This window comes from Schistocerca piceifrons, chromosome 9, assembly GCF_021461385.2.
Source record: "Schistocerca piceifrons isolate TAMUIC-IGC-003096 chromosome 9, iqSchPice1.1, whole genome shotgun sequence".
NCBI lineage: Eukaryota > Metazoa > Arthropoda > Insecta > Orthoptera > Acrididae > Schistocerca > Schistocerca piceifrons.
In genome coordinates, this window is record NC_060146.1 from 21375531 (window position 1) to 21397212 (window position 21682).

Consider the following 21682-nt stretch of genomic DNA (forward strand, 5'->3'; position numbering starts at 1 on the left):
TCATGAGCACAATTTGTAGCTCCTGTCGCATGTAACTTACCCTCTCTCTCACAAGGACTGCACTCACTCGTCACTTAATTCTAATAGCAGATGCCAAGTCATTATTATGTTTAAATTTAGCAAACATAGGAAAAGTCTGCTTGTTATGGTGTCTCAATACAAAGGACCAGTGTGCCCAGCAACTACCTCTCTTAGTACATAATTTGTCAAACTCGTTTATATCTTTTGCCATGTTCTACCTGTAGAGGTACCGGTCACGACTTTTCAGGCTTTCCTGGCCAATCTTGAGGAAATATTCTTCTCAGGTTTGCTGCCAGATGTTATTGTGCAGGTCCCAGACTCATTCACCGAAACAAGTATTCGACATCATCAACTGGTGGTGGTAGTTGCTCTGAACACTGTCACAAGATGCGACTGACAGAACTTGCGCATCTTTCTTGAAATTTATCGGGGCCACGAGTAGGAAGTATGCTTGTATTGAGAAGAGCTCACAGTTAGATGAAAGTAGTATTTGTAGTGTTCCCTGCTGGGAGCCAAGTATCACCAGTTGCATCTTGCAACAGTGACAATAGCAACTGCTAACACTCAATAATGTTGAACAGTTGTTTCGATGAAATATTGTGAAGCTCGCACGGTGTTATCTGGCGACATATCTGAGAAGAGTATTTGCGGCGATCCACTGGGAAAGCCTGAAAGTCAGACATAGATTTGTTGAAAAGGGTCTGGGAAAGGCCGATAGATCTGGACATCGAGCCACTTATGAGACACTAGTGCGAACAATTTATACTGTTGCTCCTGTCTGTGTGACGTCTTCATCGAGTGGGCATGATGGAAGATAGTGAAAGAATTGAGAGACACGCTGGCAGAATTGTAATAGGTTGGTACAGTGAAAGTGCAATGGATATGCTCAGGAAACTAGAATGTGAATCTTTGAAAGAAAGGCAGCATTGTCTCTCAAAACCTTGATGGGTAAATTTAAACAACCAGTATTTGAGGAAGATTGTGGGACAGTTTTGCTGCCACCATCTTATATTTATTATGAGGATATTGAGAGTAAGGACACACAGAGAAGCATATGCAGAATCGTGTTTCCCTTGTTCAGTACACAAATGGAATAGAACAGAAAAGTGCAAATACTAGTACAGAGTAGGCTCTGCCTCCCACGGGACAGTGGATTCCAGAGGATGTATGTAGATTTACATGTGCAGGTTCAATGTCTAAAAGAAGTTCTCTGAGACTGGATTACAGTGCCTCTTGTGAGGTAGCTTGTGGGTCTGAAAAAAGTTTATGAATAAAAGTCAGATTCTAAACTTTCAGTGAATTTGCTGTTAATTATTTGTTTTGCAAAATCATTGTCGAAGTTCACAAATGTCACTGAAGTGTATGTGAAGGGTGGGAAAATTAAATTAATCCAGAGAATATTTATAAGACCACAATGGAACTGAACTTTGTTACTGAACATGAGAACTGCCATCACTGAAAATGCTGGAAACTGTGACACTGATGCATCAGTCACTTGCTTTTATAACCTATGGCATGCTGTTACGTGCCTGCGCAAGCACATCTCCCGCATTCTCTGTACTGAGTAGTTCACTATGTCATTACATTTGAGTGAGTGAGAGGAGTAGATGTGTTTAGTGACCAGTCGAATAAAACACAAAACGGCGTTCACGGTAAATAGCATGTGTTTATTGTTGTGTTACGCGAAACACATTTCGTGGAAAATGTGAGTAGAACTGTTTGTGCAATGGTTTAAGATTGGAAGGATTTGCAAAATCTTCCACAAAGTCTACAATGCAAAAGTTAGTGGAAAAATGGAGCAAAATAGGCTCTGTAGTGAATAAAACTGTTACTGTCCAAAAACAGTTTGAACACCAGAAAATGTTGCACAAGTAAAGGAAAGGCAGGATCAAAGTCTGAATGACATTTACCTGTGCAAGTGGGAATTAAGACATCATCTTGTTGAAATGTTATAAAAACAGACTTGCATCTGCATCCTTACAAATTTACTATTATACACAAGTTAAAAGCAACCAATCGAAGTTTTGCATGTTCAGTTCTACCTGTGATTTCTGAGTGAAATGGAATCACGATTGTTGTTTCCTTAGTTTTTAATTTCTTCAGATGAGGCACATCTCAGTCTGTCAGGGTATATAAATTCATAGGACATATGCCATTATGCATAGAAGAGCTACTGAAGTAGTTGGAAGACCCATCACATAATCTTGAGATCGATGTTTGGTGTGCAATTTTTGGTCTCTGCATTGTAATGTTAGTATTCAACAAAACTGTTAATGTTGACTAGTATGTCCAGAAACATTCTAATCTAAATTAAGATCAACTTCCAGAGGGTGAAAGACTGTGTGGAAATTTTCATCAATACTGAGCAATAGCATATACTGCCCCGACAACCTTATCACAGGTGGAAGAGGCATTGCAACCTCCTGGTCACCTCAATCCCCTGATCTCTCTCCCTGTGAGCTTTACCTGCGGGTTAAATAGAAGTGTCAGATGCAGTCAAATAATCTTGACACGTTGGAAGGGCTACAGCAGTATTGCTGCTATCCCTCAGACAGACCTGCTACACATATCCCACAGTTCGATAAACTGAGCACAGTGCTGCATCGACAGCAGTGGTGACTATTTCTAGCATCTTCTGTGGTGTTTGTTAACAAGGATCAGTCTCATATCAGTCTCATTGTAAATATTTTCTTGGTCAGTTTCATTACGACTCTCCTACATAACAGAAGCAGGACAAAAATTTCAACAAGTCTGTTCTGATAAAAGTTGTGTTGGCTTTGTTAGTAACCTTAAGAGAAAATAGCGGCATACACATCATTATTAGAAATTAGAGCCACAGCTTAAGCTCTGTTGTCCACAGCTTCTGTTTTCTTCAGAATGAAAGCTCACCGAGACTCTCAGCAGAGGCGACGAGTGTCTGTTGTCAGTTACATCCACGCGACAAGTGGTCGCCTTCGCAGACCACCCAGGGTGGAAAGACATGCACCAGCTCGCCGCTGTAGCCCAAGCAGTGGAAGAGCTAATCAACTTTTGCCAGCTGTACTCTCTCAAGATGATGTGGAGCCTGAGGAACCTCATGCTGTTAGTACCAGTAGAAGGTAACACCAGCTTTCTGTATATTATGTTTTCACAGAATGCTATTAACTTGAGAACTTGAGTTTTGACACTGTATCAAAGTCAGCAAAGAAAAATTAGAAAAAATTGTGCAGTCATAAATTTGTGTTCAGTGGTAGGAGGGAGTGCCGTGAACGACACACTAAAAATCCGTCACTTTTTTATGTTTTTCTTTAATTTCAGAACTAAGAAGGCTAGTGAAAACATTTCCAGGTACAAAATTAAACTACATTAAATTTCCTACAAAAAAGGTCCTACTCAATTTTTCTCTAGGATTAATAGTTTCCATGTTCAGAGGATGGAAAAGTTACAGATTATTAAAAATATTATTTTAATGGTGTGAAATTAATGTGTCTTTAAATGAACAAAACAAATGTTAAGTATATGTATCATGTCTGAGTTCAGTAGAGCCGTATTAAGAGAGAAATTGTGTCCTGGGGGTGTTACATGGTGGAGGGTGGTCAGTGTGGGATAGAAGTGCAAAGGGAGGTAGGTTGTTGGATTGCATTCGTGTGCGTCCCTCCTTCATAGATCTGGAAATTGAAGGTTGAGCTGATGAATACCCATGCTATGTACCCCACTGTGTAGCAAGAAGCAGCTATGGGGTGTTTCACAAAGTTATACCAACACTCCACAGTGCACTTTATGAGTTACTAGCAACTCAGTGTACATATTTTCTACAAAATGCATTAACACTAAGCAGAATGCAGATATGAGTTACTAATAATGCTAACGCAAGAAATGCTTATGGATAGAACCTACATAAATCTCTGCACACCTATGCAGCTGTAGGGAAAATTGGTTCTTAGCCATCCTGTATGGCAGGTGTAATGTTCTTCCAGAAAACACAACTTTCCCTACCATAAGTGATGCGCACTTTTCAATTTATAGACAGGCTATACGTCCCCAGCATTGCCTACCCAGTTCTCTTACGTGAATTGACAAAATAACTTCACTGAGCTTGTCTTTATACCATGGAGTCATTTTTGGTTTATTTAATGAGTATGTATTTGTAAGTGTGTTGTTGTCATTGATGTATGTGGTGTTGGTGAAAATGGATTGTATTGGAAAATATGGCATCTTTCTGCTGTCTACTATTGACAACATATTGTAAAGCGTGTAGTTATGTTGTAGTCATTGGTGGAGGATTAATGAATGACCAGAAAATTACTTCACTTCTCTTACCATTAATTGTGTCACTGATAGACTGCATAAATATTTTCTATTTGGAAGTTGGTGACACTTGTAGAGTGGGTTGCACTGAGTAGAACCTCTTACCATACATCCAGAGTATGTCTTCCAAGATGGATGTGAATATGTCTGAGCAGTAGTTCACTATAATGCATTGCTTGACTTATTTCAAAATATCTAAAGTCGAGGCTGGAGTGACGCACTTGATACCCTTCACAGTGGGAAAAGTATTCCATACAGTGATAGTGGAGACAAATCGACATTGTCGAATAGATATTGGCAGTGTGTTATACTTCAGACAGGTTTGCTGTGTGGCAGACAGTTCACAGTTCTGTCTTGAGGTTTTTTACGTAAGAGCTCACTTAACAAATGCAAGGTAGTACTCACTTAATAAACTGAATATAAGTTTACTATATAACCAAGTCTGATGTGATGTAGTGCCGTAGATAGAGTGGAGAATCTTCTGATTGATTTTCAGTTTGCAGACCTGAGAAGTAGGTGCGTGCATGAACACAATCCAGTGACCTATCTTCTCTTGTGCTTCTACCCCACACATGCCCCTCCCTCCTCCTGTCCATACTGTTAAACTCATGCATCATGATTTATCCCTTAATACAGGTCAGCAGCATGTAGACATGATATACACATTAAATTTTTGATTTTAACCCACTTCACTTAAAGGTAAACATTAATTTTATAGTGTTAAAACAATATTTTTAATAATCGTGTGATTTTTCCATCCCCAGCAATTTGGAAACTATTAGTTCTGCATAAAAAATGAATAGGACCTTTTCCAGAGGAAATTTTATGTAATTTAATTTTGTACTGGAAAACATTTTCACTAGAGTCTGCTGTTTTTGAATTATTCAAGGAAAACATGAAAAAGTGACCTTTAAACCCCTCACTCCTAGTCCAATGTTTGCAGCCCATTGTTCAGGGTTTGTGGATGTTGTTTGTGGCACTCCCTTTTACCATTGTACAAAAATTGACAACTACATGATGATTTTCCCCCCAAGTCGACCTGTTTTGGTCTTTATTGACTGGGCTTCTGGAGTAGTGGACACAAACATGTAAGTTTTGAAACGCTCTATAATGCCTACGTTATGTAATATGTGAACAGGAACAGAACACGGAATAGGGGTAGTCATTGAGTTTTAACTACCACTTTGAAAAAATAAAATTTAGTAATTAATTTGATGTTTGTTTGGAGGTATATGTGTGTAGTGCTGATACACGTTGAAATCCCCAAACCACAGTACCGCAGCATGCCGTTAGTGGATTCACAAACAAAATAGTGCAGCCCACCACCACTTTATAGGTGAGCTGCACCATTTTGTTTGTGGATCCTCTAGCGGCATGCTTCAGTTCCGTGGTGTGCAGATTTCAACACATATCAGGACTGCACACATGTACCTCCAAACAAACATAAAATTAATTACTAAACTTTATTTTCTGAGGTAATAATTAAAAATTAATGGCCAACCATTGTACTAAACTTTTTATGTAAACCGTATTTGATATTATTCATTCTTTCTTTTGTCAGACGTTATGTCTGGTCTAAAATGGAAAGTGACGCGGACCTTGATCAAGCGTGACTTCCTTTCAACTGTACGGAGTATGTTATATTGCATTTAGGAACTTTCGGGTAATTGAACATGTATCAATAATTACAGATAGCTGTAGTTGTATATATAAGTTTGGATGTAGCTGTATTGCATTGATGTACTGGTGGATATTGTGTGGTATGACTCCTGTAGTTGATAGTATAATTGGTATAATGTCAACTTTATCCTGATGCCACATGTCCTTGATTTCCTCAGCCAGTTGGATGTATTTTTCAATTTTTTCTCCTGTTTTCTTTTGTATATTTGTTGTATTGGGTATGGATATTTCGATTAGTTGTGTTAATTTCTTCTTTTTATTGGTGAGTATGATGTCAGGTTTGTTATGTGGTGTTGTTTTATCTGTTATAATGGTTCTGTTCCAGTATAATTTGTAGTCATCATTCTCCAGTACATTTTGTGGTGCATACTTGTATGTGGGAACGTGTTGTTTTATAAGTTTATGTTGTAAGGCAAGCTGTTGATGTATTATTTTTGCTACATTGTCATGTCTTCTGGGGTATTCTGTATTTGCTAGTATTGTACACCCGCTTGTGATGTGGTCTACTGTTTCTATTTGTTGTTTGCAAAGTCTGCATTTATCTGTTGTAGTATTGGGATCTTTAATAATATGCTTGCTGTAATATCTGGTGTTTATTGTTTGATCCTGTATTGCAATCATGAATCCTTCCATCTCACTGTATATATTGCCTTTTCTTAGCCATGCGTTGGATGCGTCTTGATCGATGTGTGGCTGTGTTAGATGATACGGGTGCTTGCCATGTAGTGTTTTCATTTTCCAATTTACTTTCTTCATATCTGTTGATGTTACGTGATCTAAAGGGTTGTAGAAGTGGTTATGAAATTGCAGTGGTGTAGCCGATGTATTTATATGAGTGATTGCTTTGTGTATTTTGCTAGTTTCTGCTCGTTCTAAAAAGAATTTTCTAAAATTGTCTACCTGTCCATAATGCAGGTTTTTTATGTCAATAAATCCCCTTCCTCCTTCCTTTCTGCTTAATGTGAATCTTTCTGTTGCTGAATGTATGTGATGTATTCTATATTTGTGGCATTGTGATCATGTAAGTGTATTGAGTGCTTCTAGGTCTGTGTTACTCCATTTCACTACTCCAAATGAGTAGGTCAATATTGGTATAGCATAAGTATTTATAGCTTTTGTCTTGTTTCTTTCTGTCAATTCTTTTTTTAGTATTTTTTATTCTTTGTCTATTTTTTTCTTTTAGTTCTTCTTTAATATTTGTATTGTCTGTTCCTATTTTTTGTCTGTATCCTAGATATTTATAGGCATCTGTTTTTTCCATCGCTTCTATGCAGTCGCTATGGTTATCCAATATGTAATCTTCCTGTTTAGTGTGTTTTCCCTTGACTATACTATTTTTCTTACATTTGTCTGTTCCAAAAGCCATATTTATATCATTGCTGAATACTTCTGTTATCTTTAGTAATTGGTTGAGTTGTTGATTTGTTGCTGCCAGTAGTTTTAGATCATCCATGTATAGCAAATGTGTGATTTTGTGTGGGTATGTTCCAGTAATATTGTATCCATAATTTGTATTATTTAGCATGTTGGGTAGTGGGTTCAGAGCAAGGCAGAACCAGAAAGGACTTAATGAGTCTCCTTGGTATATTCCACGCTTAATCTGTATTGGCTGTGATGTGATATTATTTGAATTTGTTTGGATATTAAGTGTGGTTTTCCAATTTTTCATTACTATGTTTAGGAAGTGTATCAATTTAGGATCTACTTTGTATATTTCCAATATTTGTAGTAACCATGAGTGGGGTACACTATCAAAAGCTTTCTGTAATCAATGTATGCGTAGAGCAGCAACCTTTGTTTAGTTTTAGCGTGATATGTCACCTCTGCATCTATTATCAGTTGCTCTTTACATCCTCATGCTCCTTTGCAACAGCCTTTTTGTTCTTCATTTATAATTTTGTTCTGTGTTGTATGTGTCATTAATTTCTGTGTAATGACTGAAGTTAATATTTTGTATATTGTTGGTAGGCATGTTATGGGGTGATATTTAGCTGGGTTTGCTGTGTCTGCTTGATCTTTAGGTTTCAGATAAGTTATTCCATGTGTAAGTGTATCAGGGAATGTGTATGGGTCTGCAATGTAACTGTTAAATAATTTAGTTAGATGTGAATGTGTTCAGGTGAACTTCTTTAGCCAGAAATTTGCTATTTTATCTTTTCCAGGGGCTTTCCCATTGTGAGTAGAATTAATTGCTTGGGTGACTTCATGTTGCAAAATTATCACTTCAGGCATTTGTGGTATCGTATTGTATGTATCTGTTTCTGCTTTATCCACCGTGCATGCCTGTTATGTTGTACCGGGTTTGACCATATGTTGCTCCAGAAGTGTTCCATGTCTGTTATGTTTGGTGGATTGTCTATTTTAATGTGTGTGTTATCTATTGTCTGGTAAAATTTCTTTTGGTTTGTGTTGAATGTTTGGTTTTGTTTCCTTCTATTTTCACGTTTTTTGTATCTTCTAAGTCGTTTGGCCAATGCTTGTAATTTCTGCTTCTTTTCATATAATTGCTCTATCGCTTCTTGTTGTGAGATTTTACCTAACCTTTTTCATTTTTTTTTTTTTTTTTTTTTCTGACATTTCATTTCTTATAAATTGTGTTAGCTGTCCGATGTCTTTTCTCAGTTTTTCTATTCTGATCTGTAGCCTGTGTTGCCATGCTGGTTTTGTGGGTTTCTTCTGTGTGTTGGTTGGTTCTGTTCTGTGCCTAGTGTGTATATTAAGTATAGTGAGTGCTCCTATATAAACCAGTAGTTTTAACTCTTCCATAGTTGTGTTTTCATTTATTTTGTTGTGTATGATTGTGTTGATAGTTTTTATTGTTGTTTTGACTTGTGGGTTATTTGGCGGTCTATGCAAGAATGGTCTAGTGTCTGTTTTGTGTCTTTGTATTCTATATATGTCAGCTGAAATTTTTCTTCTATATCTAACGTATGTGTTACTTCGAGTTCTATTTGTGCTTGTTCTGGTGGCTATCTTAAGATTTCGTTTTCCTCTGATTGTTTAATTGATTGTTCTTTGTTTGTTTGCTCTGGGATGTTTGAGTCCATTACTGTATTTTCTTCTTCTTCTGATTGCACATTATTTTGTTCCAGTATTTGTTGTACTTGTTGTTCGATGTTTTCTAATTCTGACTGGGGTATCCTGTTATTTTTTATTATTACACGGATGTGATCAGCTAGTCGTTGTTCTGTTAAATATTTTAATTCTGGGTATCTGATAATAAATGTTGTGTATACTTGTGATCTGTATCCAGTTGTGTTGGTTCCTAGGTTTGTTGCTTGGTAATAACAGAACATGAGGTGTCGATTAACTTCATCTGACCATCTCATATTCTGTCTTTGTTTTCCTCTTAGGGTGGTTGCAGGAAGCATATCCTGCAAAACACCTCTATTTGGATTTAAATCATTTTCCAATTGGCTAGCAGTGTCATTACCATTGTGGGCGGGCATAGGGTTCAAACGTCGTCCCTGACCATGACGGCACTTGTCCGAGGCTTCTTTAGTTCTGTCCTGAACCAACTAATCACACTAAAAGGGGGGTTAGCACTATTAGTGGTTTGTTCTTTTCGTCGCCTTTTACGACTGGCAGAACATACCGGAGGCCTATTCTTTTCCCGGGCCTCCATGGGGTATTATTATTATTATTATTATTATTATTATTATTATTATTATTATTATTATTATTATTTCTTTTCTTCTATGGTGCTACAGTCCAGGATGAACCTTGGCCTTCCCAACAAGCTTCCGCCATCCATTACAGTCATTTGCTACCCTCCTCCAATTTCTGCATCCAAGCTTCCGTAGGTCTTCTTCCATTCCATCCAGCCATCTTGCTCAAGGTCGACCTCGCCCTCTTTGTCCTTCTGGATTACTAAAGAGAATCTTCTTTATCACCTCAGACTCCTCCATTTGTGCCACATGACCTGCCCACCTTATCCTTCCTGATCTTATGATTTTTGTTACAGGAGCATCGGAATGTATAGTGTACGATTCTGCTTTGCACCTTTTCCTTCATTGTTCTTTCTCATACACAGGGCCAGTTATTCTCCTCAAAACTTTCCTCTCAAGTCTGTCGAGCAGCCTTGCATTGGTTTCCGTCGAGGACCATGTTTCTGATGCATAAGTGAGAGTTGGTGTAACAAGGGTTTTATAAATAGGGAATTTTGTTGGGTGGCCGAGGAGTCTTGACCGAAATAAATTACTCAAGGTGAAATATGCCTTATTTGCTGATATCAGCCTAATCTTAATTTCAGTTGAGATGTCATTAAAAAAAGTGACTATGAAACCAAGATACTTGAAGCTATCAACTCTTTCAAATGTGTGTCCATTCACACTGAAAGTTGATTGGGTTGATATGCTTTCCACAGGCCCTGTATTTAGTTTTACCTTCATTTACCATAAGACCCAGTTTCTTACTTGCTCGACTTAAAGTATGTCTTTCTTTCTGAGCGTTTGATATCCTTGCTCTTATCTTGCCATTACAAGAAAATGATCTGAATCCACGTTAGGGGCAGAAAAGGTTTGAACATCCAGCAAGTTAGATTTATGCCTGGGTCTATCAGTACGTGATCAATTTGATTAATGGTTCTACCATCAGATGACCTCCATGTTTCCTTGTGTATCTCCTTATGGGGAAGCCTGGTAGATCCCACTATCATATTCTGGGAGGCTGTGAAGATGATCAGTCTTATTCCATTATCATTAGTGGATCCATGTTTACTGTGGGCTCCAATTGTGGACTGGAACATGTCTTCTCTTCCAAGTTGTGCATTAAAATCACCCAGCATGATCTTGATGCCATTCCTTGGACACTTATCATAAACTTTTTCAAGGGCATCATAGAAACCATCTTTTAGGTCTTCAGTAGATTCTTCTGTTGGTGCATGTTCATTAATTATACTATAATTAAAGAATCTTCCTTTAGTTCTAATTACTGATAGCCTTGGATTAATGGGTGTAAAATTCATCACCAAATGTTTCAGGCCTTTATGAACAAGGAAATCTGTACCAAACTCATGTCTGTCATCATCACAGCTATGGAATATAGTGCCCTCTTTCTTTTGCAGTACCCCACTCCCTGTCCATCGAATTTCTTGGATGTCAATAATGCTCTCCCTGAGCTTCCCCTGCTAGTCTAATTACTTCTTTAGTGAGCCTGGGCTCCATAAAGATTGAACATGCCAGGTACCAGTTCGTAGATCGGTTTTCCACTTTTTAACCATTCATTGTCCAAGATCTGTGCCACATTGTCGTCTATTAATCCGTCTGGCTTCTACTCTTTGGGTTTTCGCGACTTTGCTTTTTGAAGCAGGAAGAGGGTGTTAGCCTTGAGCCCAACTCCCAATCTGGAGGACCAGGATTTGTAGTAGGTTTACTTCCCTAGGGAAGCTGGCTTCACTACTCCTCTAGAGCTCTCCCTGCCCTATGTTGTGGGACACACTTCGCCTGGCTCCTCAGTCGAGACCAATCCGGCTTAGGTGACCCTGCCAGTAGCTACACTACCACTGGCATAGCCCTCGATTTCACGGAATCACACAAGCCCTCCTGCCTGGCACTAAAGGTGCCTGCTACAAGGCAGTGTCCCATTGGATAGTATTGTTATTATTGTTATTATTATTATTATTATTATTGTTGTTGTTGTTGTTGTTGTTGTTGTTGTGGTCTTCAGACCTGAGACTGGTTTGATGCAACTCTCCATGCTACCCTATCCTGTGCAAGTTTCTTCATCTCCCAGTACCTACTGCAACCTACATCCTTCTGAATCTGCTTAGTGTATTCATCTCTTGGCCTCCCTCTACGATTTTTACCCTCCACACTGCCCTCCAATGCTAAATTTATGATCCCTTGATGCCTCAGAACATGTCCTACTAACCGGTCCCTTCTTCTCGTCAGGTTGTGGCACAAACTCCTCTTCTCCCCAATGCTATTCAATACCTCCTCATTGGTTATGTGATCTACCCATCTAATCTTCAGCATTCTTCTGTAGCACCACATTTCAAAAGCTTCTTTTCTCTTCTTGTCCAAACTATTTATCGTCCATGTTTCACTTCCATACATGGCTACACTCCATACAAATACTTTCAGAAACGACTTCCTGACACTTAAATCTATACTCGATGTTAACAAATTTCTCTTCTTCAGAAATGCTTTCCTTGCCATTGCCAGTCTACATTTTATATCTTCTCTACTTCGACCATCATCAGTTATTTTGCTCCTCAAATAGCAAAACTCCTTTACCACTTTAAGTGTCTCACTTCCTAATCTAATTCTCTCAGCATCACCCGACTTAATTCGACTACATTCCATTATCCTTGTTTTGCTTTTGTTGACGTTCATCTTATATCCTCCTTTCAAGAGAATGTCCATTCCGTTCAACTGATCTTCCAAGTCCTTTGCTGTCTCTGACAGAATTACAATGTCATCGGCGAACCTCAAAGTTTTTATTTCTTCTTCATGGATTTTAATACCTACTCTGAATTTCTCTTTTGTTTCCTTTACTGCTTGCTCAATATACAGATTGAATAACATTGGGGAGAGGCTACAACCCTGTCTAACTCCCTTCCCAACCACTGCTTCCCTTTCATGTCCCTCGACTCTTATAACTGCCATCTGGTTTCTGTACAAATTGTAAATAGCCTTTCGCTCCCTGTATTTTACCCCCGACACCTTTAGAATTTGGAAGAGAGTATTCCAGTCAACATTGTCAAAAGCTTTCTCTAAGTCTACAAATGCTAGAAACGTAGGTTTGCCTTTCCTTAATCTTTCTTCTAAGGTAAGTCGTAAGGTCAGTATTGCCTCACATGTTGCAATATTTGTACGGAATCCAAACTGATCTTCCCCGATGTCGGCTTCTACCAGTTTTTCCATTCGTCTGTAAAGAATTTGTGTTTGTATTTTGCAGCTGTGACTTATTAAACTGATAGTTCGGTAATTTTCACATCTGTCAGCACTTGCTTTCTTTGGGACTGGAATTATTATATTCTTCTTGAAGTCTGAGGGTACTTCGCCTGTCTCATACATCTTGCTCACCAGATGGTATAGTTTTATCAGGACTGGCTCTTCCAAGGCCGTCAGTAGTTGTAATGGAATGTTGTTCACTCCCAGGGCCTTGTTTCGGCTCAGGTCTTTCAGTGCTCTGTCAAACTCTTCACGTAGTATCGTATCTCCCATTTCGTCTTCATCTACATTCTCTTCCATTTCTATAATATTGTCCTCAAGTACATCGCCCTTGTATAGACCCTCTATATACTCCTTCCATCTTTCTGCTTTCCCTTCTTTGGTTAGAACTGGGTTTCCATCTGAGCTCTTGATATTCATACAAGTGGTTCTCTTTTTTCCAAAGGTCTCTTTAATTTTCCTGTAGGCAGTATCTATCTTACCCCTAGTGAGATAAGCCTCTACATCCTTACATTTGTCCTCTAGCCATCCCTGCTTAGCCATTTTGCACTTCCTGTCGATCTCATTTTTGAGACATTTGTATTCCTTTTTGCCTGCTTCATTTACTGCATTTTTATATTTTCTCCTTTCATCAATTAAATTCAATATTTCTTCTGTTACCCAAGGATTTCTACTAGCCCTCGTCTTTTTACCTACTTGATCCTCTGCTGCCTTCACTACTTCATCCCTCAGAGCTACCCATTCTTCTTCTACTGTACTTCTTTCCCCCACTGCTGCCAATTGTTCTCTTATGCTCTCCCTGAAACTCTGTACAACCTCTGGTTTAGTCAGTTTATCCAGGTCCCATCTCCTTAAATTCCCACCTTTTTGCAGTTTCTTCAATTTTAATCTGCAGTTCATAACCACTAGATTGTGGTCAGAGTCCATATCTGCCCCTGGAAATGTCTTACAATTTAAAACGTGGTTTCTAAATCTCTGTCTTACCATTATATAATAATAATTATTATTATATAATTATAATAATAATTATTATTAATTTTATGGCCTGATCGGATCACTTGAGTCACTCCACATTCAGTTTTTCTTTGAAGGTTGCACTGTTCAGTTCTTGTGATCCATCCGGTACTATTTCATTCTTTCCAATTGTAATTTTCTCAGTTAATCCGAAATTTCTGTCACCTTCCAGGTTTCATTCCTGATGACAATTGTGGTTCTTAAGAAGAGTATTAATTTTATTATATTTGTTCTCTGTATCTGTTATCTTGAGTCCACCTGCTTTAAGCTCTTGCTGAATTTCTCAGATCTGTTGTTCTCTTGTCTTTTTTCTAAGATTACTCATCTCAAGTTTTTGTTAAGTCATGTTTCCTTACAGTCACAAAATGTAGAGGAAATAAGTAAGAGATTTTTATTTTCTTCATTGTGCTGTTCAGTCTCTCGATAGAAAGTTTCTTTGGGGAGGCTTCTCGAAACTCCTCTGACCAGGTATTTTTTATTTATGTGAGTTCTGATGATTCATCTTTCAGTTTTGAGGATCTTATCAGTTCTTTCATTCTTAACTTTGAGCAGGGTTTTGGAAGTATAAGTAGTTGTGGGAGATTTTACTGTTTTTGTGTTGAATTTTAGTGTCTACTGGAAAGCATTTCTTATTATTTGTTGACCAGGTTAGAAATTGAGCTTTTTCAGTTTATTGGTTCCATTTATCCATGTTTCTTTCTCACTTAAGTTATGTATGATGATTTCTTGAAGATATTTAAGCTGAAGCACTATGTAAATTTTTTTAGGTGTTTATGAAGACTGTACTTGTACACAGGGGTTTCATGGCCACAATCTCAGTTTTCTCGAAGGATACGGGTAATCATTTTTTTAAGGTGATTATTTAGAGACTGGTGATCTGGGCACAAACTTGTAGCATATCAAGAGCTGAGAGAGCTAAATCATCTGCAAACCCCAGGCAGTTGGTTCATATGAGGGCTTCACTCCAGTTTTGATTTTAACTGTTTTCTTTTTTGTCAAATCTGCATGACATAATCGAGGGCTACATTGAAAAGCATTGGGGATAATCCATCACCTTGTCTAAGAACACTTTTTACTGTGAAGATTTTTGAAATTCCTTTACTGAAATTTATCTTGGAATTTGTGTCGGTTAAAGCTAGTTCATTGAATTTTATTATTTTGGGTTGAAGATCCAAGGGTTTTTGAAAGTGTGTATCTATGGACTCTATCTTATGCTTTTTTTGAAATATTTGAATGAAATAAAGAGCTGTTTTTCTGCACTTATAATATTCTATTACTAATTTTAAGCTTAGAATTTGGAAGGGCAGCTTCTGTTTGGGTGAAATCCACCTTGGTACTTTACAAGTTGTGGTTCAAGAATGTTTTTGATCTCGTTGTAAATTACACGAGAAGAAATTTTGTATGTGTGCTCTAGAAGGGTATTCCTCTGTAATTGTCTGGTTGAGTTTCATCTCCTTTTTTTTTTAATTAGGTAAGGTAGTTCGAGGTCTGTATTTTGACACTAGACGGGCAGATCAGGTCCGACAACCACCTCGTCATCCTCTGCCAATGGCATCATTGAATGTTGGATGGAGGGGCATGTGGTCATCACATTGCCACATGTTGTCGGGCTTTTTGATCTCGACTGCTTATCAGTCAAGTAGCTCCTCAGCTGGCATCACGAGTGCACTCTCTTCAGGTCCTCCCACCGAGGAAAAATCCCTGCCAGTGCCGGAAATCGAACCTGGGTCTCCCACGTGGCAGGCAACTGTGCTGATCGCTTAGCTGTGAAGGCAGATCTTTTTTTAAAATTATGAATCCAGTGCTCTGGATTTTTCTCTGCGGTCCACATTTTGACTAGATGTCGGTGGAGATTTACGATTGCAGTTTTTCATACATTTTCCCAGTTTTCTGTGCAGAGTAGATTATCACCGAATGCCTCGCAATTATTTAGTTTTGTGATTGCAAGTTCTACCTCGCCAATGGTCAGAGGATTGACTACTTCAGTGGAGGTTTAAATGAATGTGTCCTTATGTATTTGAAACTTTTCCAGAGTGTTGCCACAATTTAAATGTTTGTGAATGTCTCCGTGAGGAGCTCTTCATTTTATTGGTTATTGTGCACCAACTTTCCTGATTTGAATCTCAGCATTAATTTTGGCATTCGTATTTTTTAAAGATATCTGCCGAATGTTTGCTAACAGTATCATGACTGGTTCTTCTTGAAATTTTCTTCCATCTGTTTTACAGTGTTTTTAAGATATTAACATTTTGTTTGTCGTATCATTTAATGAGTTGAGTTCCTTTGTTTTATTAGTTGTAAATTTGATGGAGTTGGTGATTAATCAAGCTCGATGTCTTCTCTCTGCTGCTTGATCGTGTGCTTAATTTCAACAATTATTTTTCTTAATGGAAAATTGAAACTGATTTTTTTGTTATTGTTTTTAATTTGACATTCTGTTCTTACAGTAAGTTGATGCTGAAACAATCTCCTCAGATTTTCTGTAGTAATCCATAGTGTTTATTAATTTGATTTGGTCAAATTTTCTCTTATTTTGATTTGGAGGTTTTTTCTTTACCATAGGGCTTACTTTTATTCTGATATCTACAACATATTGAGTAGACCTATGTCTATAACCTTTAGAACTTAAGTTTTGTAGATTTCTTAACAGTGAAATTTGTCTATGCAAACATAGTCTAGCTGCCATTTACCTTTTCTGAAGTTGAGATATTTCCTTATTTTTAGTTATAGTATTTTCCTTAAAAAGCGTGTTGATTTTGAGATAAGTGTGTCGTTGCTGCAAAATTTCGGTCAGTCATTGATCATTTTTGTTGGTAAGCTGTAACTTTCTCCTCTAACAGTAAAGTGTCTTGTATCCTGCTGTGTGCCACACTATTAGTTTGCTTCATTACACCTACATCCAGTGGGGTCACTGGAAGCAGTGAACAGACAGCATCTCTGATCGACAAGTCACATAGTATGTCTGCTGGTCAGCAGTCGCAGGCTCACTCTAGCTTGTGTTTCCTCTAGGTGACCAGCTGACGTATTGATGACAACCTTTCACTACAACAGTTATATATGGATATCCTTTGGAATGACCGTTTTACGACTGGGCCTGCTTCGGCTCTGAGTGTAGTGGTATTCTGCATACTCCTATTAAGTTCTATTTCAGTGGACTCTGATACCATTCCGAGGTTCAGATTCATTGGTGGTCTGGATGCGTGGTGTGGATAGACCTGCTGACAGAAGTGTTACCTGCTGCTGGCTGTAATCCGGGCTGTTTTGCCGTAGATTGAATTGCATGGCAAGTTTTTATTTCCTTTTCCGGCTTCCGTTCACCAGTTTCTTGTCCAGCTGCCGTTGGCTGACTACAGTACTTGTGGCAGGACAGGCAGCCACTGTGCAGTTTTCTTCGGCTCACCCAACACCATTTTCGGGTTTCAGTGAGTCTACAGAATGGTGAGAAAATTACCTATGCCGGTTCTTGCTGGACTGCCAGGTAAGGCATACTGTTGACTCAATTAACAGAGCTGCCTTGTAATTGTCCAGCAGTGTGGAGTTATATGAAGTTGTGCAAAATTTTAAGTTTTCCACTTATCCGGAGAAACTCCCATCTGACGAACTTTGGTGTTTGCTTACACAGTATTTCTGACATCAAACCCAAGTTTGGTGGCATGGTTGCAATTTATCCAGCACACCACAAGCACACTGGGCAGTCATATGCTGCCTGTATCACCGATTTGCTGGATCTCTTGTCTGTTGTTGAATTGGGTGTCTCAAATGTGATGTCATATACAGACTCACTAACTTTGGCGGTGATTGTCCAGTTAGCACCTGATCCTGAGATCAAAACTAGGACATTGACTTTGGCCAACACTTCTTTATCCATCTTTGCTCAGCTTGCTGAATCGCCTGAGTTTACAGAGGGGCAAGAGATGTCCTTTCTGACAGTTGGCAGATGTGTTATTAGGTGAGCATGGTAAACAGCCCCTGGTGCCCTGTGGGTCTGCCCTGGTGGACTTTCTCTTGCCAAGTCACTGTGTGTTGTTGCTGTTGATGATTCTGGCACATTGGTGTTGTGGCACCACCTGTTTCATCTGTGTTGAGCTTGGCACGTTCGTGACATGCGTAGTGTAGTAATTCCTGCCCACTTTGTTTTTCATGTCCTCGGTGTCACTTTGCTTCTGTTTTCGTTGGGTGAGCCTGTGGTTCTGCCCTGATTGCCTTTTGGTGCATGTTCGATGAGAGTATCCACACATGGAGGCCATGTGTAGGATTGCCGTTAGGTAGACCATATACCACAGTTTGTAACAGTCGGTGTGCTGAGGTCGATCATCGGACATCCCTGTGTTTTCGTTGGTCCCTGGGACCTGTCCCTGAAGACCAGCACAAGTTGCTCTGGTATACTTCGCTGGTATTACTAGTAGATGAGTGACTTGTTGAATTTCAAGCAGACATTGGAGTGACAGTTAGCGCCAGTAATTTAGGTACACACAGGATCTTGGGCTGCCTGGTGTTGCAGCGGCCACTATGTCACATTGTGTCTAACAGTAAACAGTGTATTTGTTTGAGGAGGCAACTCTCCATCTCTGCACTATATAATAATGTGGAATGTCAGCAAAATATTTGCGCAAAATATTTTTGGTGATGATGCTTTTTCTGTTTTCATTTTCAGATATTTGATGAAGTCTCGGTCGATCCCATTTCAGGATTTGGAGTCCTTTTTACAGTCGTACAATCTGCTCTTTGAAAATACCTTGGGTCAAGCAGAAAATTTCAAAGGATACATTTGTCTTAAGTCACTGGCACTGCCTAAATTTTGTCAGCCTCTTCACATTCGCTTCTCCATGTGTGACAAGGCAAAGGCTGAGGTGCAGCAGTGGCAGGATCAGGGTGTTGTATCTCCTATTTTGAGAGGAGATTTTTGGAGATAAGTAGCTCTATGAATATCAAGAGCTCAGATGGCCATCCAAGGCTAAGCAAAGGAGGAAAAGCCGAAAGGTGGAAGGAGTATATAGAGGGCCTATACAAGGGAAGAGGATGTAGATGAAGATGGAATGGGAAATATGATACTGCCAGAAGAATTTGATAGAGCACTGAAAGACCCAAGCTGAAACAAGGTCCCTGGAGTAGATGTCGTTCCATCAAAACTAGTGATAGCCTTGGGAGAGCCATTGTGACATAGGTCTTTCATATGTTGTGCAAAATGTATCAGACAGGTAAAATACCATCAGACTTCAAGATCAATGAAATAATTCCAATTCCAAAGAAAGCAGTTGCTGACATGTGTGAAAATTACCAAACTATCAGTTTAGTAAGTCATGGTTGCAAAATACGAACTTGAATTCTTTACAGAAGAGTGAAGAAACTTAGAAGCTGACCTCAGGAAAGATCACTTAGGATTTTGGGGAAATGTAGGAACATGCAAGGCTACACCGCCCCTACAACTTAAGGAAAAGCAGAGAAAACCTTTGACGATGTTGACTGGAAGACTCTCTTTGAAACTCTGATGGTAGCAGAAGTAGAATGCATGGAGCAAGAGGATATGTACAACTCGTACAGAAACCAGACAGCAGTTATAAGAGCCGAGTGGCATGAAGGGGAAGTAGTGGTTGAGAAGGCACTGAGACAAAGTTGTAATCTATAACAGATTTTATTCAATCTGTACATTGAGCATGCACTAAAGGAAACCAAAGAAAATTTGGGAATAGGAATCAGAGTTCAGAGAGAAGAAATAATGAGGTTTGTCAATGAGATTGTAACTTTGTCAGAGGCATCAAAAACCTTGGAAGGGCAGTTGAATGAAACGGATGGCATCTTGAAACGAGGATTCAGGATAAACATCAACAAAAACAAGACAAGGATAATGGGATGTTGTGGAATTAAATCAGGTGATACTATGGGAATTAGATAAGGAAACAACACTTACAGCAGTAGATAGGTATTGCTATTTGGGCAGCAAAATAACAGATGATGCCAAAGTAGAGAGGATATAAAATTTAGACTTGCAATGGCAGGAAAAGCATTTCTGAGGAAGAGAAATTTGTTCACTTCGAATACAGACTTAAGTGTTAGCAAGTGAAACATGCATGATGAACAGTTTAGACAAGAAGAGAATAGAAGCTTTTGAAAAGTGGTGCTACAAAAGAATCCTGAATATTAGATGGGCTGATCATGTAACTAATGAGGAGGTACTGGAGGTGTTGGGCAGCGTGCTCAGCAACTGGGTGGTACAGCTGTTTCTTGGCTACAGTTTTTCAGTGGCCACTTGTGTAGGCAGACAGTTTTTCAGTTGTCATGCCCTCGTAGAATGCAGCACAGTGCTTGCAGCTTCGGTTGTAGATCACATGTTTGGTTTCACAGGTAACCCTGCCTTTGATGGTAGGTGATGTTTGTGGCCAGTATGGAGGAGATGGTGGTGGGAGGAGACATGGGACGGGTCTTGCATCTAGGTCTACTACAGGTATGGCAAGGGGTTGGAGGCATGGGTTGTGTAGGGATGGATGAGGATATTGTGTAGGTTCGGTAGGTGGTGGAAGACCACTTGGGAGGGTTGGGAAGTGTAGTGGGTAGGACATTCCTAATTTCAGGGCACAATGAGAGGTAGTCAAAACCCTGGTGGAGAATGTGATTCAGTTGTTCCAGTCCTAGGTGGTACCGAGTCAGAAGGGGAATGATCCTTTGCGGCTGAACGGTGGGGCTTTGGGAAGTGGTGGGTGACTGTAGAGCTGAGGCATGGGAGATCTGTTTTTGTACAAGGTTGGGAGAATAATTACAATTTGTAAAGGTCTCAGTGAGACCAATGGTTTATTTCGAGAGGGGCCACTGCCCACTACAGGCGCGACAGCTGTGGGTGGCTAGGCTGTATGGATTGGGTGGCAGCAGTAGAAGTGGAGATACTGTTGGTGATTGGTAGGTTTGAAATGGATAGAGGTACTGATGTAGGAGGTGGCGGTCAACATCGAGGAAGGGCTAGGTGAAGCAAATGGGAGAGAAGCTGTTGAGGTTCTGGAGGAATGTGGATAGGGTGTCCTTACCCTCGATCCAGATCACGAGGATGTCATCAGTGAATCTGAACCAGGTGAGAAGTTTGGGAATCTGTACGGTTAGGAAGGAGTCTTCTAAATGCCCCATGATTAGGTTGCCATAGGATAGTGCCACGTGGGTGCCCATTCCTGTACCCGGATTTGTTTGTAGGTGATGCCTTCAAAGGAGAAGTAATTGGGAGTGAGGTTATAGTTGGTCATGGTGACCAGGAATGAGATTGTAGGTTTGGAATCTGTTGGGCATTGAGGAAGGTAGCGTTCAATAGCAGCAAGGCCATGGGCATTAGAGATGTTAGTGTAAAGGGAGGAGGCTTCAGTAGTGACAAGCAGGGCACAGTGTGGTAAAGGAACATAAACTGTACAGAGTTGGTGGAGGAAATGATTGGTATCTTTTATATAGGAGAGTAGGTTACAGGTAAGAGGTTGGAGTGTCGGTCTATGTCTTTCAGGAGGGGCACAGTAATTGGCCACATTGCAGTGTTCTGGGCGGTTGGGTTTATGGACTTGAGGAAGCATGTAGAAGGTAGAAGTATGGGAAGTGGTAGGGTGGAGAAGAGATGTAGACCCTAGGGAGAGGTTCTGGGACCAGCCTATGGATTTGAGGACAGACTGGAGATCCTGCTGGATTTTCAGAATGGGGTCACTATGGCAGGTTTTGTAGGCGAACAAATCTGACAACTGATGAAGTTCTTCTGCCAGGTAATCCTTGCGATTCAAACAACAGTGGTGGAGCCTTTTGTCAGCAGGTAGTATTATAAT

General features: G+C 39.5%; 1 protein-coding gene across 1 annotated transcript in view; it reads left to right on the plus strand.

The window, feature by feature from the left end:
* Window positions 1–21682, plus strand: part of LOC124717224 — a 112438-nt gene that overhangs the window by 17510 nt on the left and 73246 nt on the right. Inside the window, exon 2 of the mRNA XM_047244015.1 lies at window positions 2898–3119. Within this exon, the coding sequence (XP_047099971.1) occupies window positions 2899–3119 (221 nt within the window). The 5' untranslated portion in view covers window position 2898. The remainder of the gene's footprint in view (window positions 1–2897; window positions 3120–21682) is intronic.